Raw genomic sequence first — 21,269 nt, 5'->3', positions numbered from 1 at the left:
AAACAGTCACTTCTTCACACCGAAGGCATCCTGTGATGTGACACTTCCATCATATTATCAAGCACCTTCATCCTCAGAGTCAAAATCCCAGCATTCCCTCTATAGAAACTTCTCACCTTCTCTTCGCCACAGACTGCAGCAAAGCATATCAATGGCATTTCACCAACTTCCAAGGTCAATTAGAGATCTACAATTCCCTCACAGAACATCCAAAAGCATCTTCAAGACCTTTTGAAGTGTAAGGACTCTGTAATGAGCAATAAATGCAAGTCTTCTAGCAACACCTACTATCCATGAATGAATAAAAAATGTGGCCACTTTGATTTCAAAGCATTATCCTACTTGATGTACGGTGTGGGAAAATGTTACAAACTGTACGGAGCAATTGAAAAAAATAAATACATATAATAATTCTATTAGCTATTACAATTCCATAAAGCTGACGGTCAAGACAAAATGTTTAAGAAGGAACTTCAGATGCTGGAAAATCGAAGGCAGACAAAAATGCTGGAGAAACTCAGCGGGCGAGGCAGCATCTATGGAGCGAAGGAAATAGGCAACGTTTCGGGCCGAAGTCAAAATACTGCTTTTAAATTGATTAATTCTCAGACATGAGCTAGGAAGGAGGATGTACTCCATTTTTGGCTGGAAAGAATGGGCCAAATCTGCTTAAGTACTAATTTACTACGATGCAATAGCATAGTGCTTTTGAAACTGGAGTAGTAACAGACCTTGTCAAATGATGCAGACACACAAGTTCAAATCAAACCACAAATGTACACTCATTTCATAAATTACACATGGAAACAAACATGGAGCATGGCGACTTTAAACTACCGGATTAACAAAAATGCTACAAGAAACTACGGCAGAAGGAAATTCACTATCAGCTGCCCGAGGGATGGGAAATAAATCTTTGGTGTAAAATAGCATCTGCACTGCCTTCCTACACAAGTAAATGCTGTCCATGCCAATGATAGCCAAATCCCACAAATGAACATTAAAAAGCATTTACTGACTACTAACGTCGAACAATCCTTGTTCGAGGCGTACCGTGGCCCTATCCCCGAACTTTACCTCCGCTACATTGAAGACTGCATTGGTGCCACCTCCTGCACCCAGTCAGAACTCACTGACTTCATCCATTTCACCACTAACTTCCATCCGGCACTCAAATTCACCTGGACCATTTCCGACATCTCCCTACCGTTTCTAGACCTCACTATCTCCATCGCAGGTGACAGACTACTGACCGACATCTACTACAAACCCACAGACTCCCATGGCTATCTGGACTATACTCTTCCGACCCTGCTTCCTGCAAGGACTCTATCCCCTACTCCCAATTCCTCCGTCTACGCCGCATCTGCACCCAGGATGAGGTGCTCCACACCAGGGCATCGGAGATGTCCTCATTCTTTAGGGAACGGGGGTTCCCCTCTTCGACTATAGATGAGGCTCTCACCAGTCTCCTCTATATCCCGTAACTCCACTTTCACTCCCCATCCCCCCACTCGTACCAAGGGCAGAGTCCCCCTTGTCCTGAACTTCCACCCTACCAGCTGTCACATGCAACAGATAATCCTCCAACATTTTCGCCACCTCCAACGGGATCCCACCACTGGCCACATCTTCCCATCTCCTCCCCTTTCGGCTTTCCACAGAGACCGCTCCCTCCGTAACTCCTTGGTCAATTTGTCCCTTCCCACCCAAACCACCCCCTCCCCTGGTACTTTCCCTTGCAACTGCAGGAAATGCTACACTTGTCACTTTACCTCTCCCCTCGACTCCATCCAAGGACCCAACCAGTCGTTCCAGGTGAGGCAGAGGTTCACCTGAACCTCCTCCAATCTCCAATTTATTGCATCCGCTGCTCTAGGTGTCAACTGCTCTAGAGCTTCGCCCTACACCTCCGCACAGTTCGTATTAACCAACCTGATCTCCCGGTGGCTCAGCACTTCAACTCCCCCTCCCATTCCGAATCCAACCTTTCTGTCCTGGGTCTCCTCCATGGCCAGAGTGAGTCCCAAATTGGAGAAGCAGCACCTCATATTTCGCATGGGTAGTTTACACCCCAGCGGTATGAACATTGACCTCCAATTTCAGGTCGTCCTTGCTTTCTCCCTCCTTCCCCTCCCCTTCCCAGCTCTCCCACAGCCTACTGTCTCCACCTCTTCCTTTCTTCTTCCTGCCCCCTCTCCCCCCACATCAGTCTGAAGAAGGGTCTCAACCCCAAACGTCACCTATTATTCCTTCGCTCCATAGATGCTGCCTCCATTGAGTTTCTCCAGCATTTTTGTCTACCTTCGATTTTTCCAGCATCTGCAGTTCTTTCTTTTACATACTGACTAGTCTTGATTGCTTAAAATACTTGGTAGTAATTTTGATGCAAACAGAAAGGTACATTAAGCTGCATTAAGAACACAGGGAAGGTCAGACAAAAACAGGGACATCATGCTTGGGATGACAATCTATAAAATGTAATGAATTTCTGCGAATGAAACTAAACTTCAGCCTAGGCATGGTTGGAATGTCTAGTCTTAACTGCTAGCACTTAGAGAAGATGGCCGGACTGGTGGAATCAGTCACTGCCGGACCATCCATTGCTGGAAAATTGGTGGTGGACCTGTACCATAAAGCCATAATCTACCTTCTGCATGGCTGCGTTTCCCTTATTCCTCAATCATGTCATGGTGGATGAGCATTAAAGTGCCCATCATCTATCTTTAAAATCTACTTTAGTCTGTTTAACTATACCTCTCAAATTCTGATGCTGGGATAATTGGAATTTGAGTTTGCAAAGTATTACTCGGCAAAACATTTATCAACACTACAACAGTTTCAGAAAATGTCCTAGTTCACTGAAGCATCTTCTAAATCAAAAGAGACTGATACTGGAGGTGGTGCAGAGGAGATTGACGAGGATGTTTCCTAGAATGGAGTGTTTTGGTTATGGGGAGACTATAGAGATGCCAAGTTTGTTTTCCCTAGTCAGTAGGAGATTAAGAGGGTACATGATAAAGGTACATAAAATTATGAGGGATGCACAGGGTAGACTGCAGGAAACTAAGGTTGACTGTTTTTCCCTTTAACAGAAGTAGATAAAATTAGAGGATTTAGATTTAAGGTAAGGGGGAAGATAATTTAGTTTAGTTTGGTTTATTGTTGTCATGTGTACTGAGGTGCAGTGAAAAGCTTTTGTTTGAGTGCTATCTAATCAATGAAAAGACTATACATGATTACAATTAAGGCATCTACAGTGCACAGATAAAGGATAAAGCGTACAATATCTAGTGCAAGATGATGTCCGATTAAAGATAGTTCAAAAGGCTCCAATGAGGTAGATGGGAGGTCAGGACAGTACTCTAGCTGATGAGTGGACCGTTTAGTTGTCTCATAATAGCTGGGAAGAAACTGTCCCTGAAACTGGAGGTTTTCATTTTCAAACATCTGTACCTCTTGCCTGATAGGAGAGGGGAGAAGAGGGAGTGCCTGAATGAGACTGGTACTTGATTATGCTGGCGATCTTGGCGACCAGCATGAAATGTAGATGGAAATGGACGGGACGTGGGTTTGCGTGATGGTCTAGACTACATCCACAACTCTCTGCAATTTCCTGCAGAGCTGTTCCCATCCCATGGATGGAGATTGAGAGTGGATCTGAGGGGAACCTTTTTCACTCAGAGAACAGTAAATACAAGTAATTCTGCTATAAAAAGGTTTCCATAAATCAAATTGGATATAACGCAAGTGATAATTATGCAATACTATTTGTATTTTGCGGGACAAACTGTTCTAATGCGATTTCGATCACACAATTTAAGAAACTTAAAAGTTACTTTGCAACTTGATAAGCGAGAAATACCCGTTTTGGAAAAAACAGTCTAAGGGAAAACAAAAGTTTCCATGTAACCTTCCCCCTGTAATCAGGCATCATAGAAATTGACAAGCAACCACTTCTTTCGACACTGCAAGAATCAATTTAACATACAGCCTTTGGTATTTTTAGTTTGTAGCAATACAATTCTACTATTTGCTATTAAAAAGACCATGGTTCTTAAAAATCCTGTGAGGGAAAAGAACATTGTTATTGAGGTTTAAAGGGGATCTGAAAGGTAAATCTTTCAAAGTAGTCAGTATCTGGAATGACCTGCTAGAGAAGGTGGTGGAAGTAGAAACAGTAACAACATTTAAGAAGCATCTCGACAGGTACTTGAATGAGTAGAGCATAGAGGGACAGGGAATTAATGAAAGCAGGTGACATTAGTATTGGCATGATAGTTGGCCTGGACACAGTCGGCCTAAAGGTCTGTTTCTATGCGATACAAGTCTATGACTGAAATTCCTGCAACACCTGAGCAAACGCCATCTCTTTCATTTGGAAAATGATGAGCTTGTTTTTTTTTGGCAGGGACGGAAGAGGGATTTAAGAATGGTGACATCAGCATGTAGAGGGGGGGGGGGGCAGGATCATGTAATCTCCCTTATGCACCAATGTCAACAGCACAACACAGGGTTCACTGGAGGCGGAGTTTGAACTCCATTGGGAGTTTGACAGGCTCAACAGTTTCATCAATGTTGTCATTACGATCTGTTAGGAAGCCAGATGGTCCCCAACTATACACCTGACTGTAGATTCTTATCCACTGTGCATTATGATAGATTTCCTGCATACAAAGCTGACTAAAGGATCCAATAGGAATCCACTCACCGTCTGAAGCAAGTTTTCACACAGTGTTTTTGCCGATGCCAAACCTTCTGGTTTAGGATGACTGTAGAAACAAAAAGGTTATAGCTTTCTACGTAAAGAAAGAACATAACAGACACTGAATATTCATTTTGCTTAAGCCTGGTTTGAGTCTCTAGAGTAGCAACAGTCACACGTTTTAGATTGTTTTCGCTGGAACACCTGAGATTGAGGGGAGACAAATATATTAAATCATGATGCTTAGAGCGGCAGCTGGAACCTTTCTCCTAGAATGGAAATATCAAAATCTAAAGATCATAGCTTTAAGGTGAGAGGGACAAAGTTTAAAGGAGATTTGCAGGGCATGTTTTTTTTTTTTTACAGAGGGTGGTGGATGCCTGGGACACGTTGTCCGAGTGGTGGTGGAGGCAGATACGAGAGTGGCATTTAAGAGACTTTATGAAAAGCAAATGGAGTTACACGGAAAGGAGGGATATGTGTAGGTAGATATGAGTTTGTCTTGGCATCATTTCGCCAGATGTAGTAGGCTGAACGGCTGTTCCTGCGCTGTACATTTCCATTTCCATGTTCACCTCCGTGCTGTACTTTTCCATGTTCACCTCAGCTAGTACATCAAGTAATGTTAATTTATGAATTATTAATTTTAGAACAAATTCAACTTCCGAATGGCTGCTGACAAAAGCCAATTCCTTGGGATGTCACTTTACAAAGATTCTCATTCTGAAATTTGGTAGATAAATGCGGCAACTAATCTTACATGCATGACCCGCTATGATCTACTCCAATATGTATGCAGCAGGTGGGGAGGAGAGATCGTGTGGGGAGAAGATGGAAATATTAGTCAAATTGCCAAATGCAGCACAATAATCACCCCCTCATTATACGCACACGCTGAACACTTAAACACCATATCTGATGTGATCAATTTACTACCAACTTGATGATCTCCGATCAGATTCACAAATCTTAATAAAATCTCTTCATCCAAGGGAAACTTCTGATCCCTCGCATTGTCGTAAATAACAAAGCTTGACCGATGTAACCATACAAAATTCCATACATAATGAAACTTAAACAAGTTCAAATCAATAGTGTTTAACACACTTATGTATGGACACACAGGTCTGAATAAATATGAGATGGAACAGAACATTCCAATGCTGTGGGTTTGCTCTGCTCGCCCACCAAAAATAATAATAATAATGGGACATCTGTAAAATCCCTTAACTACTACAATTTTCAGTTATTTTTCCAATTTGCACAAAATTCCCACTGACTTTATTAAATATACATTCCTTTGCAATTTTTTATTCAATTCATGGAATATATTACTGATGGCAAGGCCAGCATTTATTGCTCATCCCTAATTACATTTTATTATGATTAGTATGTCAACCATTTGAAGCTCGATAGTCCATGTGGTGAAATCACCCCACAGTACATGTAGTCGGGAATTCCAAGGATTTTGACTCTGATGATAAAGGAAGGGCAACGTATTGCTCAGTCAAGATGCTGTGTGATTTACTAGGGAACTATCAGTTGGTGGAAATGAATCTGGAGCCTGCAGTTTGTCCTTCTGGGTAGTAATGACAAGAGGTTTGCCAAGTTGCTGCCGAACAAAACATAAGCGAGTTGCTTTTATGCATCTTGTAGCCAGTGCACGCTGTAGTTCGGGTGCACCAGTGATAGTGGAAGCAAACTTTTAGTGACAAATGGGAAGCCAAGTTGAATAACCTGCCCTGCATGGTGTCTCGACCTGAAATGTCACCCATTCCTTCTCTCCAGAGATGCTGCCTGTCCCACTGAGTTACTCCAGCATTTTATGTCTATCTTCTGCATAGTGGCAAGCTCCACGCGCGTTACTCTATAACAGTTCAATGTTAAAGTAGCAGTAGAACTAAGCTGCAGTACAATAATGCACTCTCCCAGAAATCTGTTAGTAGTAATTTTGCTTTTAGTTTAAGAAGTTAAACTTACGTGATATAAATATACATTGGTTCAAATGCCTCTCGTCCAGACGTTGGTTCAATGAACCCTGACCCTTTGCCCCGCAGGTGAACTTTGGCTCCTGTTTCATTCTGAATATGCTGCAGAAATGACCCCCCTGGGCCCTCCACTTTTTCTTTCGCATTGAAATTTGGAGGCACATGCTCTAAACCTACAAAGATTTTGTCCTGAACAAAATGCATCTGGAACAAAAAAAAAAAAAAAAAAAATGCATTTCAGTGTTGAGATTCTTGGTATACACAATAAGGTGACCACAAATACACCAAGCTCCTCCGATTACTTTCTAAAACTGATTTCTCTGTTGTGAAGTACCAAGTAGAAGCATGAAAATAACATTCACATTTTGTGCAAAAAAGTCCACTTTTTTCCCCCCAGCAAAACTTTTGTATTGTTTGATGCGAGGCCAGAAAAAATGCAACGCAAAGCTGGCCTACAGCAAGCTACGCTAGTCGTGCATTATCCAGATTAACATAACGGAAAGGGAAGTATTTTCAATCGCTCTCGTTAGCTTTACAGTCACTTAATTTTACCAATTCAATGCCATTGGAATTAATTTGTTCTTATAAAAGATAGTGTAAGAGGTTAAAAAAAAAAAGAGCAATAAACTGGTACACAAGATCTTCACTAATCCATATCCCAGCATAAGAACAATGTGTATGATTTCTAACCTCAATACAATCTATGTATATTTGTTAATTTATTCAGTTTCCACAAAATCACAGGGAGATTAAGAAGGACTCATGCAGGGCTGATGGGACTGCTCTGAGAACTGCCAGGCTCAATGAGCCCAATAATTCACTTTTGTTCATAATTAAATTTGTAGTTTAGTTTGGAGATAGTGTAGAAACAGGCCTTTCGGCTTACTCATTTCACACTGACCATCAATCACCCAAACTACGAGTTAACATATTCAATGTCATCCCATTTTCGCATCCACTCCTTAAACACTAGGGGCCTTTACAGAGGCCAACTAATCTACAAACCCACACGCCTTTGGGATGTGGCAAGAAACCAGAGTACCCGGAGGAAACCTACACGGTCACAGGGAGAACGTGCAAACTCCAGTTAGATAGGTCAGGGTCGAACTTGGGTTGCTGGCGCTGTGAGGCACCAGCTACACCACTGTATCGCAAGAAATATTTCCAAATAAATCTTTAGAAAATGCAACATTTGGTAACAAACATTTTCACATTTCACGTGTCATTTGAAGTCCCTTTTAAGGATTGGTGCTAAAGCAGTATTTCAATACGACAAGAAGGCTCTACTCTGCATCTGGGTATGCCAAGGCCAATCAAAAGTTCAATTATTTCCCATCAATTATTTCCCGCTTATTTCCGGTGGGAAATCTTGACATTTACTTTTAGCCCATTTTTCTCAAAATAAAAATGCAATTGCTGATCAAAGATGGATTTATACTTCTTCTCAAAAAATAACGTGCATCAAGGATTCAAACCTTTACTAAACTTACAACAAACCACATTTACAAGGGGAGCCTTAATATTGAAGTGTATATATTTTGTACATCAATCTTGAAGTGTTTTAAAAAGCCTCTAGTTTTAAAAGCCACAGGCTGCTTTTTTAAAAAGGTCAGACCCTAATAACAAGGGGAAGTTGTAATTTACAGGACCTCAGAGTGGACATTTTGTGCATTTATGAACCTCAAAGTATTCTGGAAATTGGTTGTGACACCTGCATATTTTTTTTGTAAATTCCACTTTTAAGTAAATCTGACAGAATAGTACTGCATTATGCTGTCACACTCACAATAATATAAATTGTGAACAAATATCCACTCCAACCACAATACCCAATTTAGGTCAAACATACATACCCCTGGTTGTAACTGAGGCAAAGTGCTGAATGGAGAGTTATGTGCAGTCATTGGACTGCTTCTTGCAGTGGAGGTCACCACAGGTGGAAGTGGCTGCTTAATGGCTTCTTTTGCTAGTGCTTCACCAATAATCTCTTTGATCCTGTTCACGGCCCCTGAGATGGAGGAAAAAAAGCTGTAGTTTACGCACATAATTTTTTTAAAGAATGGTACACCGAGTAACTGTTGTGAAACATTTCTATGAATGCTCACAAAAAGCTTCCCTACAAATCCAAACAGATGCTGTCAAATCTACTGTATTTACAGACAGATGATCTGCTGGACTGATTACACTATCACAGTAGTTGATCAGCAGGTTTGCATTACTGAAAAACCTGCTTTTAAGATGCAACCTAGTAACAAATTCAATGGTTTTTATTTTTAATTTAAAGATGAACATGGTGCTCATCATCTTCAAAAGCAGCAGTCTCTCTACTGTATAGGAAATCCTTTGACATCTGAAAAATGAAAGATGTTACTTTTCCTAGTAGAAATTGATGTGAAAGGTCTATTATTATCGATCACCATCACAGTGGAGAGCTACTGTCTCACAGCTACAGTGACCTGGGTTCAATCTTGACCTCCGATGCTGACTTTGTGGAATTTGCATGTTCTCGCTGCGACTGTGGTGTGCTCAGGTTTCGTCCCACGTTTCAAAAACATGCACATTGGTACATTAAATGGTTTCTTGGTGATAATGGGAATATGGGGCGAATAAAAAGTGGGATTAGTACAAATGGGTACCTGATGGTGAGCAGTGATTCCCTGAGCCAAAGGTGCCGTTTCCATGCCATTTGACCCAATACCTGATCCCCCAAAGTTTATGATATGAATTCAATCTGATATTTGAAATGACAGTTCACGCCACACATTTATGTCCAACATTTCACACAATTTAAAAGCTGAGCCAGTCTTTTCAGGTTTTCCGACTGACCGTTTCAGCCAAGACGGATTTGTTCTCCTCCTGTTTACGGTTAGCTAAGTTCACTCAGGGCTGAAGGTTATTTTGTGGGGTGATATTAACCCAACAGTTATCATGAACAAGGGTAAAATATCAACCGCGGACGCTGCTCCTGAGTCCACAAACCTCGGCAAAATGAATTTGGGGCGGCACAGTGGAGCAACAGTAGAGTTGCTATCTTACAATGCCAGAGACTTGGGCTTGATCCTGATTACGGGTGCTGTCTGTATGGAGTTTGTACGTTCTCCCTGTGATCGCGTGGGTTTTCCCCGAGTGCTCTGGTTTCCTCCCACATTCCAAAGACTAACAGTTTTTTCGTTTAATTGGCTTTGGTAACAATTGTAAATTGTCCATAATGTGTAGGATAGTGCTAGTGTACAGCGATCGCTGGTTGGCACGGACTACTCCCACATTGTATCTCTAATCTAAACAAATTAAACTCAGCCTAAATGATCTTGAGCATCCTGCGGACATTCAAAGTCAGTCCCTTGTAAAAATAATGACCATTTGGGGGTTAATGGCTCCATGGAACTATAGTCCCACAAAGAACTGAACATTCACAAGAAAGAAAAAATATATAGATCATAATAACCTAAGTTATGGTAATTAAAATCTATCCATTTATTATAAACAAAAATAAATCTGTTACCTATGCCCTGTAACTTTAATAATCAGATAGCAACCATTGTCCAAGTAACACAAAAATAATTGAATTTTAACCAGTGAAAAGTAGACACGTAGCAATTTCAACAAATCTTACTGTCCACACTCTTCTGCGTCTGTGCCTGTATGCAAAGGTAGAGGGGTCGGTCCCTAAAGAAAGATAAATTATTGACATAGTGCTTTAGCTTAAGTACTGCTAAAGTATTACAACAGTTAAGTTCCATTTATAAAAGAAACAAATATAATTCTAGTTATCTCTTTGAACTATCTACAAATATCTCAGCTCGTCAACAAAGCATTAGCTTCAGTAAAGTTTCACAACCCCACGTCATCACAAAGTGTATCGTCGCTAATTAGGTACTTTAGAAGCACACTGGTGTAACGTAGGAAACACAGGAACGGCCCAGAAAAATGACCATTTACCAAATTATCTTGTTTTAGAGATGTCGTTTCAATGGACAAATATTTGCCAGAGCAACATCCTGTCTGAGGTAACAATCAGTAAATTTCACAAACATGCTTCCAAATAAAATGATTTTGGAACAAATAATTTACATTTACATAGCACCTATCACAACATCAAGAATGTTCCAAAAGCCAATCTTATACTTCTAAAATTGGAATATAGGATAATGTCACAGCCAATCTACATAACACACAATAATCACCAAATTATCTGTTTTTGTGATGCTGATTGCAAGTGCAATTGCAAAGTTGAACAGGCTTTACTGCTCTCCTTTGAAATTCTATTGGATCATTAATGGCACCAACGAGGGCTGATGGGCCTTTAACATTTGACCTCTATCAGTGCAGTGGGTTGATTCACTGGAAGTTTTCCCTAGATTTCATAAGTGAGTCTTCAATAGGACGTCAACATAACTTAGCAATGTTACAAAATTTTGAGATTTTAAAAATCAAGTCTGCAATTTATCCCATCAGATAAAGCATAAAAATAAGTTTAATTTGACACCTAATTCACTTTCATATCTCAAGTATTAAAAAAGTTATGGCCATTTCCATACTGGGAAATGAGCATCTTGTTCCCTATTGATTTTCTATGGACATAACAAAAAAGCTGTGATCGTGAACAGTCAAAAGCCCATAACTTTCTTAAAAATTAAGAGAACTGAATGAAATTTTCAGTTATCATAGATTGAAGCATTCTGAAACAAATATAAAATAATCTTACTTGGATGACCTGAAATTAAAGCATATAATTAGTTAGTTACGTAATTGTAGCTAATTTCAGACTTCAATTACTAGATCTAAACATCTATCCATTTCTTAATAAATGATTAACATTTTTAAATAGCCTAAATGTCCAAATAATATTCACAAATAATTCACAATAAAACATGATTTTTAAATCTCATTTACATTAATTTATAGACCAAATGGAAGGAATTTAGTGTTCAATTGCTGTAAATTAAAGTCCATTTTAAATCAGCTTTCCAGTGGGTCCCCGTGGAACGCGCTGGTTTAGAACGTTCACATTGCGGTAGTTTTGTGCCCCAAATGCCCAGAAAAATACTGCGGGATATAATGGGGCCAAATTGAGCTACTCGCAATATTAAACTTTGTATAAAGGGATCTTTAGAAGCCCTTTTTAATGTAAAAATATACAGCCTACCTTCAGATATTTGCTTTATGAGACCCTGCGGGTACGGGTGGTCGCGGGTTCAGAGATTGATTTTTAAACTACTATAACTATTTTACGAGGCCTTTAAAACTAATAATAGCTTTTGCGACGGGGTCTTTCAGCGATTTTTCGTTAATAATTAACTAGGCTGAACATCTTCGATTTGAACAGCCTAGAGAAAATCGCGTTTTAAACCCGCCCCCTCTAAACGGCGCCAAAATCGTGCACAACCTCAGCGGCAGATATTCAACGACGCTTCAGGTAGGCTTTGCAACATACCTACATAACTGGAGTTAAGGATGCTACTATATAAACAGTACTGATATATTTGGCGTATAACTATAAATGTGGTAACAGTATTAAGTTTACTTCTTCATTTACAAAATATGTTTCTGGGTCATATTTGCATGAATTGCAATAAAGAGCTCAAATTATATCCATCTTTAAACTTTATATTACTGCTGATTTTAATATTTCCTTTCACATTGTGTGTCATACCAAATATGGAGGTCTTAATGCCCCTTGTAACACAGGTATGTAATTTTATAAAATAAGTAGTCGACCCATGTTATGGTTGTAAGGAAACTGAAATTTGCCCTTACAGAATTCACCCAAAACCTTGAGATATGCAATAAAATTCACTCTCAGAAAATTCATGAGGGGAAAAGGAAATAAACGAAATGTATTATTTTTCAATTCACATTTCTTGACACGTGCAAGGATGACAAACTGTTCATCACAGAAGAATCGCAAAGTGAACCATTTTCCAGAAACGCCACATCCCTTCCCCCATACCGTAACACAATTAGTCAGAGGGTATCCAAATGAGAAATAAATCGTACCAGATGTAATACACCATACATAGGGAAGATCTGAGGAGATACACAAAATAATAAGCAAACTTAAAAAAGTCTAATGCTTGTTGTGGACTTCAATAATATCATGGCTGATCTAAACTTAGCCTGAAGTTCATTTTCTTACCCATTCTCCATTTCCCTTTCCTCCCTTACAGAACAAAAAGTGTGACTATTCTGTCTTGAAGACATTCAATGATTCAGCCTCAACAAATCTGTGGATTAGAAAACTAACACGCAGAAATTCCTAATTTCCATTTTAAATAAATGACACCATAATCTGAAACTGTCTTTTGGTCCCATGTTTGGCCACATGTGGAAGCAGCCGTCATCATCAATCATGTCAGGTCCTGTCAGTATCTTGTTGAAACAAAGAACTGCAGATGCTGGCTTGCAAAAGAGGACAAAGTGCTGGAGTAACTCAGCAGGTCAGGCAGCATCCACTGAGAACACGGATAGGTGACGATTCAGGTCAGTAGCCTGCATCAGTCTGAGGAAGAGCCCCAACCCGAAATGTCAACTACCCATGTTCTCCCGACCCGCTGAATTACTCCAGCACTTTATCTTCTCCCATCAGTGTCTTGTTTCACTTTTCCAAACTGTAGTGTGCACAGGTCCAACTTCATCAAACATTCCTCCAAAGTCAAATTCTTCATCCCAGGAACCAATCTAGTGAACCCTCCCTGAATTGTTCTCTTTAAATATGTAATTAGATAGTCAGAGATAGAGTCATAGATTAATTCAGTGTGGAAACGGGCCCTTCGGCCCAACTTGCCCACAATGGCCAACAACGTCCCAGCTACCCAAGTTCCACTTGCCTGCGCTTGGTCCATAACCCGCCGAACCTGTCCTATCCACGAACCTGTCCAACTGTTTCTTAAACGATGGCATAGTCCCAGCCTCAACTACCTCCTCTGGCGCTTGTTCCATACACCCACTGTGTGAAAAAGTTACCTCTCGGATTCCTATTAAATCTTATCCCTTTCATCTTAAATCTTTTCTGAACCCTTTCAACCTTGACAATATCTTCCCTATAACATGGTGTCCAGAACTGAACCCAATATTCTAAATGCGGTCTCACCAACGTCCTATACAACTGACACATGACCTCCCAACTTCTATACTCTATACTCTGACTGGTCACAATCACAATAATACTTTATTAGCCAAGTATGATTTGCAACATACGAGGAATTTCATTTGGCAAGTCAGTCATATAAATAAAATGCAATGGAACACACAAAACACATCTTAACATAAACATCCATCACAGAGACTCCTCCACATTCCTCTCTGTGATGGAAGGCGAAAAAAAGTTCAATCTCTTCCCTTTGCTCTGTTGCGGTCGGGGGCCTTGAGCCCTCTATTGACGGGGCGATCTTGACCCCTGTGGCCAGCCCTCCGCATCGAAGCGATCTGCTCCTGTATCGGGGGATGTCAGCTCCCCCGCGCCAGACGATCGAACCTCTCATCGGGGCTGATCGAACCAGTTCCCGACATCCACGGCCTCTCCCGAGACTACAAGCTCCCATTGTAAAGACCGCAGGCCGCAGTTGGAGCGATCACAGACAAGGGATCAACTCCGATGCAAGTCCGCGCCCCGCAGTGGGGCCCAAGGTCAGTTCGAGGAGGCCTCCAGCTCCATCAATGGTAGGCCGCAGAGCGACCGGAGAATGCCATCCGAAAATGAATCGTCTCTCTGGCAAGGCAAGAAACGGAAGAAAAAAAAGTCTCCCCGACCCCTCCCCCTCCTTTGCACGAACTTTTAACACACACTAAAAATAAAATTTTAAAAAGACGAAAAAACAAATAGTCTGTTGGCGGGGCTGCCAATCGTACGGCGCCCCTGATGAAGGCCAAAGTGCCTTTTTGACCACCTTATTTATTTACGACTCGACCTTCATGGAACCATACACATGTACTCCTAGATCCCTCTGCTCTACAACACTACCCAGAGGCCTATCATTTACTGTGTAGGTCCTGCCCTTGTTTGAAGTCCAAAAATGCAACACCTCACACTTCTCTGTATTAAATTCCATCAACCTTTCCTCCGCCCACCTGGTCAATCAATCTAGATCCTGCTGCAATCGTTCACAACCTTCTTCACTATCTGCAAAACCACTAACTTTTGTATCATCAGCAAACTTGCTAATTTTGCCGTGTATGTTCTCATCCAAATCATTGATGTAGATGACAAACAGTAACGGGCCCAGCACCAAACCCTGTGGCAAACAATCACAGGCCTTGATTCTGAGAAGCAATCTTCACTCTAACGGGGACGTATAAATCCTGAGCTCTCTTCAGAACACTTTTAAAAACATCCCACTTGTTCCTTACCCCTCAAATAACCTGCTCCAGTCAACTAGAGTGAGACCTTCCCTCATACCCGGCCTTACCCCAGTTGCGCATTTTAACACGTGGACCCGCTCCATCCCGATCCATAACTATCTTAAACCTAATCGAACTGTGGTCACTTGTCCCAAAAGGTTCCTCCACACACATGTCATTAACTTGCCCGTCCCAATTTCCCAATACGTGTGGGGGCCTCCACATACTGCTTAAGAAAACTCTTCTGAACACTTTTGAGGAATTGCATCCCATCTAAACCCTTCACGCTGTGATTTTCCCAGTCTATTTCGGGAAAGTTGAAATCCCCTACTACAACAACAACCTTATTTGACCTGCAGTTGTCTGCAATCCCCCGGCACATTTGCTCTATATGTAGTACTCCAAGTGTGGTCTCACCAAAACCCAGTCAAGTTGTAACAAGCCTGGTTTCCTTTATTCATCTGCAACATAGATCAACATACAATTAGCCTTTATAATTACTTCCTGTACATGGATGCTAATTTCCACATTTTCAACAGGAGGAAACTAGATCCCTCCACACTGCAGCATTCTGTGGAATCGTTCCAGTTATGTAATATTTTGCTTTTCTCTTCTTTGTGCACCCCTAATAGACCATCAGCCAAATTTCTGCACACTTACAAGTAAACTGGTGTTAATCCAGCAAACACCCCAGTGTAGCAAAGTAATTGCAGATTCAAATGGATCTGGAAAGATTTTTCAAAAGCTATCATCATACTGGAAGCGATCAATAAATGTACCATGTCGTAAGATATTTGGGGACAGGATGGCAAATCTACTTCAGAAATGAATCGTTGTATGCAAGGATAGCACAGTAGTATTCTGGAAAGTCAAATAAGCTGAACCAATATATTTTCTCATTCAAAACTACGATGTGATATTGGACTATCTTTGCTCACTTATTAAGAGATGTCAGGACGTATTAAGAAACTTCAGGAAGCGTGGTGGAGTACATGCCTCAAACAGCATCAAGTGGAATAGGTGCCGTAGTGGAATAGGTCGAGAGCTTCAAGTTTCTTGGTGTAAATACTACCAAAAATCTGTAATGGGCTAGCCAACTCGAAGCGACAACCAAGAAGGCACGCCATGATTCTACCTCCTCAGGAGACTGAGGAAATTCAGCATGTCTTCAATAACACTCACAAATATCTACAGATGCACAATAGAGACCATACTCGGATTATATTCTAGCTTGGTTTGGGAAGAGCTGTGCCCAAGAATGCAAAAAATTACAGAGAGTTGATGATGTAGCCAAGTCCATCACACAGACCAGACACAGATCCATCTACAGTTCACACTGCCTCAGACAAGCAGCCAACATAATCAAAGACCTTTAAGACCCAGAAACAGGTCTTCATCTCTGTTATCACGCTTCTGAACAATCCTTCCACAAGCCAGTAAACAGTCTGATTTTCCTCTACTTCATTGCAAACATTGGACCTTGTCTCTAGTATGATTGCACTATAATTCTGAGAACTATATTCTGTATCTTTCTCTTCACTCTATCTATTGTACTCGAGTTTGGCTTGTTTCTCTGTCCAGTATTATCTCTACACTTTCTCCCCTGACACCTCCTGCAACTTCCATCCATTATATTTCATAAAAAATGAAATTAAAGAATATGTAACTTCCAACTTCTCTTAACCAAAGATTTATTTTAAAAACGCACAGCATTTTTATTTTAGAATATATTTGACAGTGAATCACTCCATTAAGACATTAAGGTCTAATTAGTTTAAAATAAGGCACACTGATTATAACAAAGAACATATAATTTGTCCTGGAGTACAAGAGTCACACAGTTCTGAAATAAAATACAAAATGTAAAAAAATGCTTACCCTTGTAGTGCCATTTGTTTTTCATCTGCATTCATGAATCGTCCCCTGGTAGAAACAGCAGCACCACTAATTTTGTTTATCTGCAGAGCAAAAGGAATATAAGGAGATTCCAATGTTATCAATCAGTTTTTAAGAGTCATAGGCGACGTTTCGGGCCGAAACCCTTCTTCAGACTGCCGCCGCGACGTCAACCGCCTCAACTTCTCCACTCCCCTGTCTCACTCCAATCTTTCCCCCTCTGAACTTTCACAACCTAGGTCATAACTGTCCTTTTCTCAAAAAGAAAAATATTGAAAAGTAAAAATTAACACTACTATTAAAAGTGAATCATTTTCAGATTCAGTGTCTGACAAGTTCTGAATCAAACTGAATACGATGGAACTATCATCAAACATCTTCACTTTTAACATGATGAGAGTGGTTGGGTGGTTGAGCCTTCGACATTGCCTTGAGGAACTCCTAGGATTTGAGTGAATAATTTCACAACAAACACAATCATCTACTGTTTTTGCAAGATATGACTTCAAGCTCCGCCTATTCATCCCATTTTTATCTGAGCTACTTGATATCTAGTGTGGTCACTCCCAAAACAATTTTATATATTTAAGATCTTTGGTCTGTGTTTAGACAAAGGCTATACCATGGATTGAACACACATCAACCCAAATACACACAGGTTTAGTTCATCAAGTTGTCATGCACATGCATCCATATTTTCTCACAGAAGAACCCCACTAAACATACATTCATAACTTTCAGCATAAACTGTTCAAAGGTTAAATCATGATGCTCATTACTTACTTCATCTTGAGTGTGGCCTCTCGTAAGCAAATTTCTACATACAATAGGAACATCATTAATTTCAATTTCAGCAACCACCATATCATCTTTGTTCTTTTGATGTGATGACGACTTTGAAGACTTTGACTAAAAAGAAAAGTCATCAAAATTAGCAAATTATGCAATTCTGAAACAAGTATTATCTATATTAATAAACTAAATTCATTAATTTCTGAAGAAGGGTTTCGGCCCGAAACGTCGCCTATTTCCTTCGCTCCATAGATGCTGCTGCACCCGCTGAGTTCCTCCAGCAATTTTGTGTACCTTCATTAATTTCTTCATGGTTAGTCACCAAGTTACAAAAAAACATTAAGATATCAGGAACTGCAGATGCTGCCGCACAAAAAAAGCCGCTAAATGCTGGAGTAACTCAGCGGGCGAGGCAGCATTTCTCGAGAACATGCATAGATGACGTTTCAGATCGGGCGGGTTTAGTCTGAAGATGGGTCACCTATCCATGTTCTCCAGAGATGCTGCCGGACCCACTAAGTTACTCCAGTACTTTGTATCTTTTTTGACAGGAAACATTCCCTCATCATCGTAATTGGTTAACCACTTATTTTTAAACAATGCCCCCAAAAACTAGAATCAACATTCTACCCACATCCACCCTTCAAGACACCTCCAAAAATTCTGTTTCAATCAAGTCCTCTGACTTTCTTCTAAATTGTAGCCAATATGAGTTTACCCAATCCAACATTTAAAAAAACACTCCAGTAAATCTTCTCTAAACTGCTAACAGATTAACATCCTTAGTACGGATAAGGAGGCCAGTACTGCACACAGTACTTCAGATATGGTCTCATCAATGCTTCATATTACAGAACCAAATCATCCTACTTTTATACCCAATGCCTCTAGCAATAAACAATATTGATCCATTCATTTTTTAATTCCTTACGGTATATGCATACTAACCTTTATGCACTAGGGCAGTGCTTCTTAAACTGGTGAATGCTTTACCCAAGGGTGAATTAAATTATTTTGGGGTGAATGAATGGTGAATGACTTAATTTATTCAGATATTTATATATTTTTTTTCTATACTTAAAAAAGGCATTGCCATTAAAGTGGTTAGTAAGCTCTTATTGGTTTTAATGGCAGTGGAGCTGGAAATTTGATGTTTTTTTTCTCTCTACCTATGGTTTTTTAATTTCAAAGTTATTTCCCAAATTTACTGTAATATAACCTTTTAATGAAGACCAGACGAGCTACTGGGATCATAAATGTATAAATGGCAACACAGGAGGATCGCCGTAGGCAGCTGTTGAACTGTAACTATATTTTGTGTTGCCAATTTACATACTCCATGGTTTTTTGAGCTAGTTTTCCCAAGAAATAAACTGCAGTAATCCAAGCCCGAAAGGGTGGGATGGGGCTGAAACCTAGTGTTTAGACCAGGGGTGGGCAACCTTGTTCTGCATAGGGGCCAGGCCTCATATCTCTGAGCAGATGGCGGGCCACATCTATCATGTGTACACATGGATCCCGCCCCCATCCCACCCCGGATGGCACGCATCAAATCACTTGTTCACAGAAGGTAGACAAAAATGCTGGAGAAACATAGCAGGTGAGGCAGCCTCATACAATCTTTGACCCTGTCTACCGTTGATTTTTCCAGCATCTGCAGTTCTTTATTAAACATGTTCACAGAAGGTGCACGGCCGTGCCAGCAGCTTTGCGCAGGATGCGGTACATCCAGAACTCAGTCGCGCTCGACGTGCCAGATGATTACGTGGAAAAAAAATTAGCCTGCGGGTCGGATGATTTAGGGTTACGGGCCGCAAGGGGGCCATAGGTTGCTGACCCCTGGTTTAGACGATGGAATGGTTTTTATCATTCTCATAGAATTATTTTCCAACTCCAGTGGTAATTAAACTTTTTTTTCACTCCTAGTTTTCTTTACATATTTTTAGGATGTTCAAAAGGTTGAATAAAATAAACACTTAAGAAATTAGTTAATTTATGCTTTTTGCTCATGTAACAAAATAAATTATATATAAAATTATACACAAGGGAGAATAAGACGAAAATTACCAAAAAACATAAGAAAATTTAGTCGAGGGTGAAAGAAATGTTGTGCTGAAGACTCAAGAGTGAATGACACTGAAATAGTTTAAGAAGCATTGCACTAGGGCACACAGCTCCCACTGCACCTCACAGCATTGCAATGTCTCAACATTTGTACAACAACTTCATCTTTATTTTTTCCTGCTAAACTAAAATGAACCCTTTCTTTTTTCCACATTCTAAATAATTTGCCAGATCTCTGCCTACTCACTTTAACTATCTATCTATATTCCTTGTCCCATTCCTGTATTTTCTTTACAACTTAGTTTCCTACCAATTTGAGTTACCAGGAAAGTTAGCAACCAGGCCACTCCCTTAATTTATGAGAATTGGAAGTAATGATCCCTATAACACACAATTTGAAAACATAGAAATATAGGTGCAGGAGTAGGCCATTCGGCCCTTCGAGCCAGCACCGCCGTTCAATAAGTTAATGGCTGAACATCTGAAATCAGTACCCCGTTCCTGCTTTTTCCCCATATCCCTTGATTCCTTTAGCCTTAAGAGTTAAATCTAACATATAGTGAATTGGCTTCCTCTGCATTCTGCGGCAGAGAATTCCACAGATTCACAACTTTCTGGGTGAACAAGTATTTTCTCATCTCAGTCCTAAATGGCCTAACTCTTATTCTTAAACTGTGATCCCTAGTTCTGGACTACCAACATCGGGAACATTTTTCCTGCATCTAGCCTGTCCAATTTTATGCTTCTATAAGATATCCTCTCATCCTTCTAAATTCCAGTGAATACAAGCCAAGTCGACCCATTCTTTCATCATGTCATATTTAACCAGAAAAAACACACTTTTAACCCCACTCTGCTGCTAATCTCCAGTCAATCCTTTATCCACACTATAGGTTAACTTCTAAACAAACGCTTTTATTTTCTGCAATAATCTTTAATGTGACATATATTGATATTCTCTGGAAATGAGGTTGGGTACATCCATTAGTTCCCCATTATCCATATGTTACATTACTTCTTCAAGGAACTCTAATAAACTGAACAAACAGGATTTCACCAAACCATGTTGGCTTTATCCTGTGACCTTCCATTTTCCCAAGTGTCCTGCTCCACCTTTATTTTCCCCATGACATGCTACGCTAACTAGCTGGAATTTGCTGCTTTGCCCTTCTTCCTTTTTCAATAAAGAGTTGCATTTACTATTTTTGAGTTATTCAGGAGAGGGGAGAGTATGCAGCCTTGCGGTGCTCCAATGCTGAGGGTCTGCGGGTCCGAGAAGTTCTGACAAAGAGTCCTCAACCTGAACTATTAATGTTTTGCCCTGATCTGTTTAGTATTTCCAGCATTTGCTGTTTTTATTTAATCTGTCAGCCTACATTAGTTCTCTATTTCCTTCTGTGACATGAACCCGTTACTGCCTGATTCAATCAAGGTTTTGCATTGTGAGAAAATTCAGACTGCAGGGAATAAGCATAAATCTAGGCTTG

At 40.3% G+C, this 21,269-nt stretch overlaps 1 protein-coding gene across 3 annotated transcripts in view; it reads right to left on the bottom strand.

The window, feature by feature from the left end:
• Window positions 1–21,269, bottom strand: part of khdc4 (KH domain containing 4, pre-mRNA splicing factor) — a 62,178-nt gene that overhangs the window by 24,257 nt on the left and 16,652 nt on the right. For all 3 annotated transcript variants that reach the window (XR_004411499.1, XM_033018612.1, XM_033018613.1), the window contains exons 3-8: window positions 17,710–17,835; window positions 16,909–16,988; window positions 10,307–10,359; window positions 8,547–8,701; window positions 6,686–6,897; window positions 4,712–4,772 (exon numbers count right to left, since the gene is read on the bottom strand). Coding sequence is in view for 2 of the 3 variants with exons in the window: in XM_033018612.1 (XP_032874503.1) it covers window positions 4,712–4,772; window positions 6,686–6,897; window positions 8,547–8,701; window positions 10,307–10,359; window positions 16,909–16,988; window positions 17,710–17,835 (687 nt within the window). In the remaining variant the exon portion in view is untranslated. The remainder of the gene's footprint in view (window positions 1–4,711; window positions 4,773–6,685; window positions 6,898–8,546; window positions 8,702–10,306; window positions 10,360–16,908; window positions 16,989–17,709; window positions 17,836–21,269) is intronic.

The sequence above is a fragment of the Amblyraja radiata genome, chromosome 3 (assembly GCF_010909765.2).
Source record: "Amblyraja radiata isolate CabotCenter1 chromosome 3, sAmbRad1.1.pri, whole genome shotgun sequence".
In the NCBI taxonomy this organism is placed as follows: domain Eukaryota; kingdom Metazoa; phylum Chordata; class Chondrichthyes; order Rajiformes; family Rajidae; genus Amblyraja; species Amblyraja radiata.
Note: the sequence above shows the minus strand (reverse complement) of the source record. Positions and strands in the feature narration are given on the sequence as shown.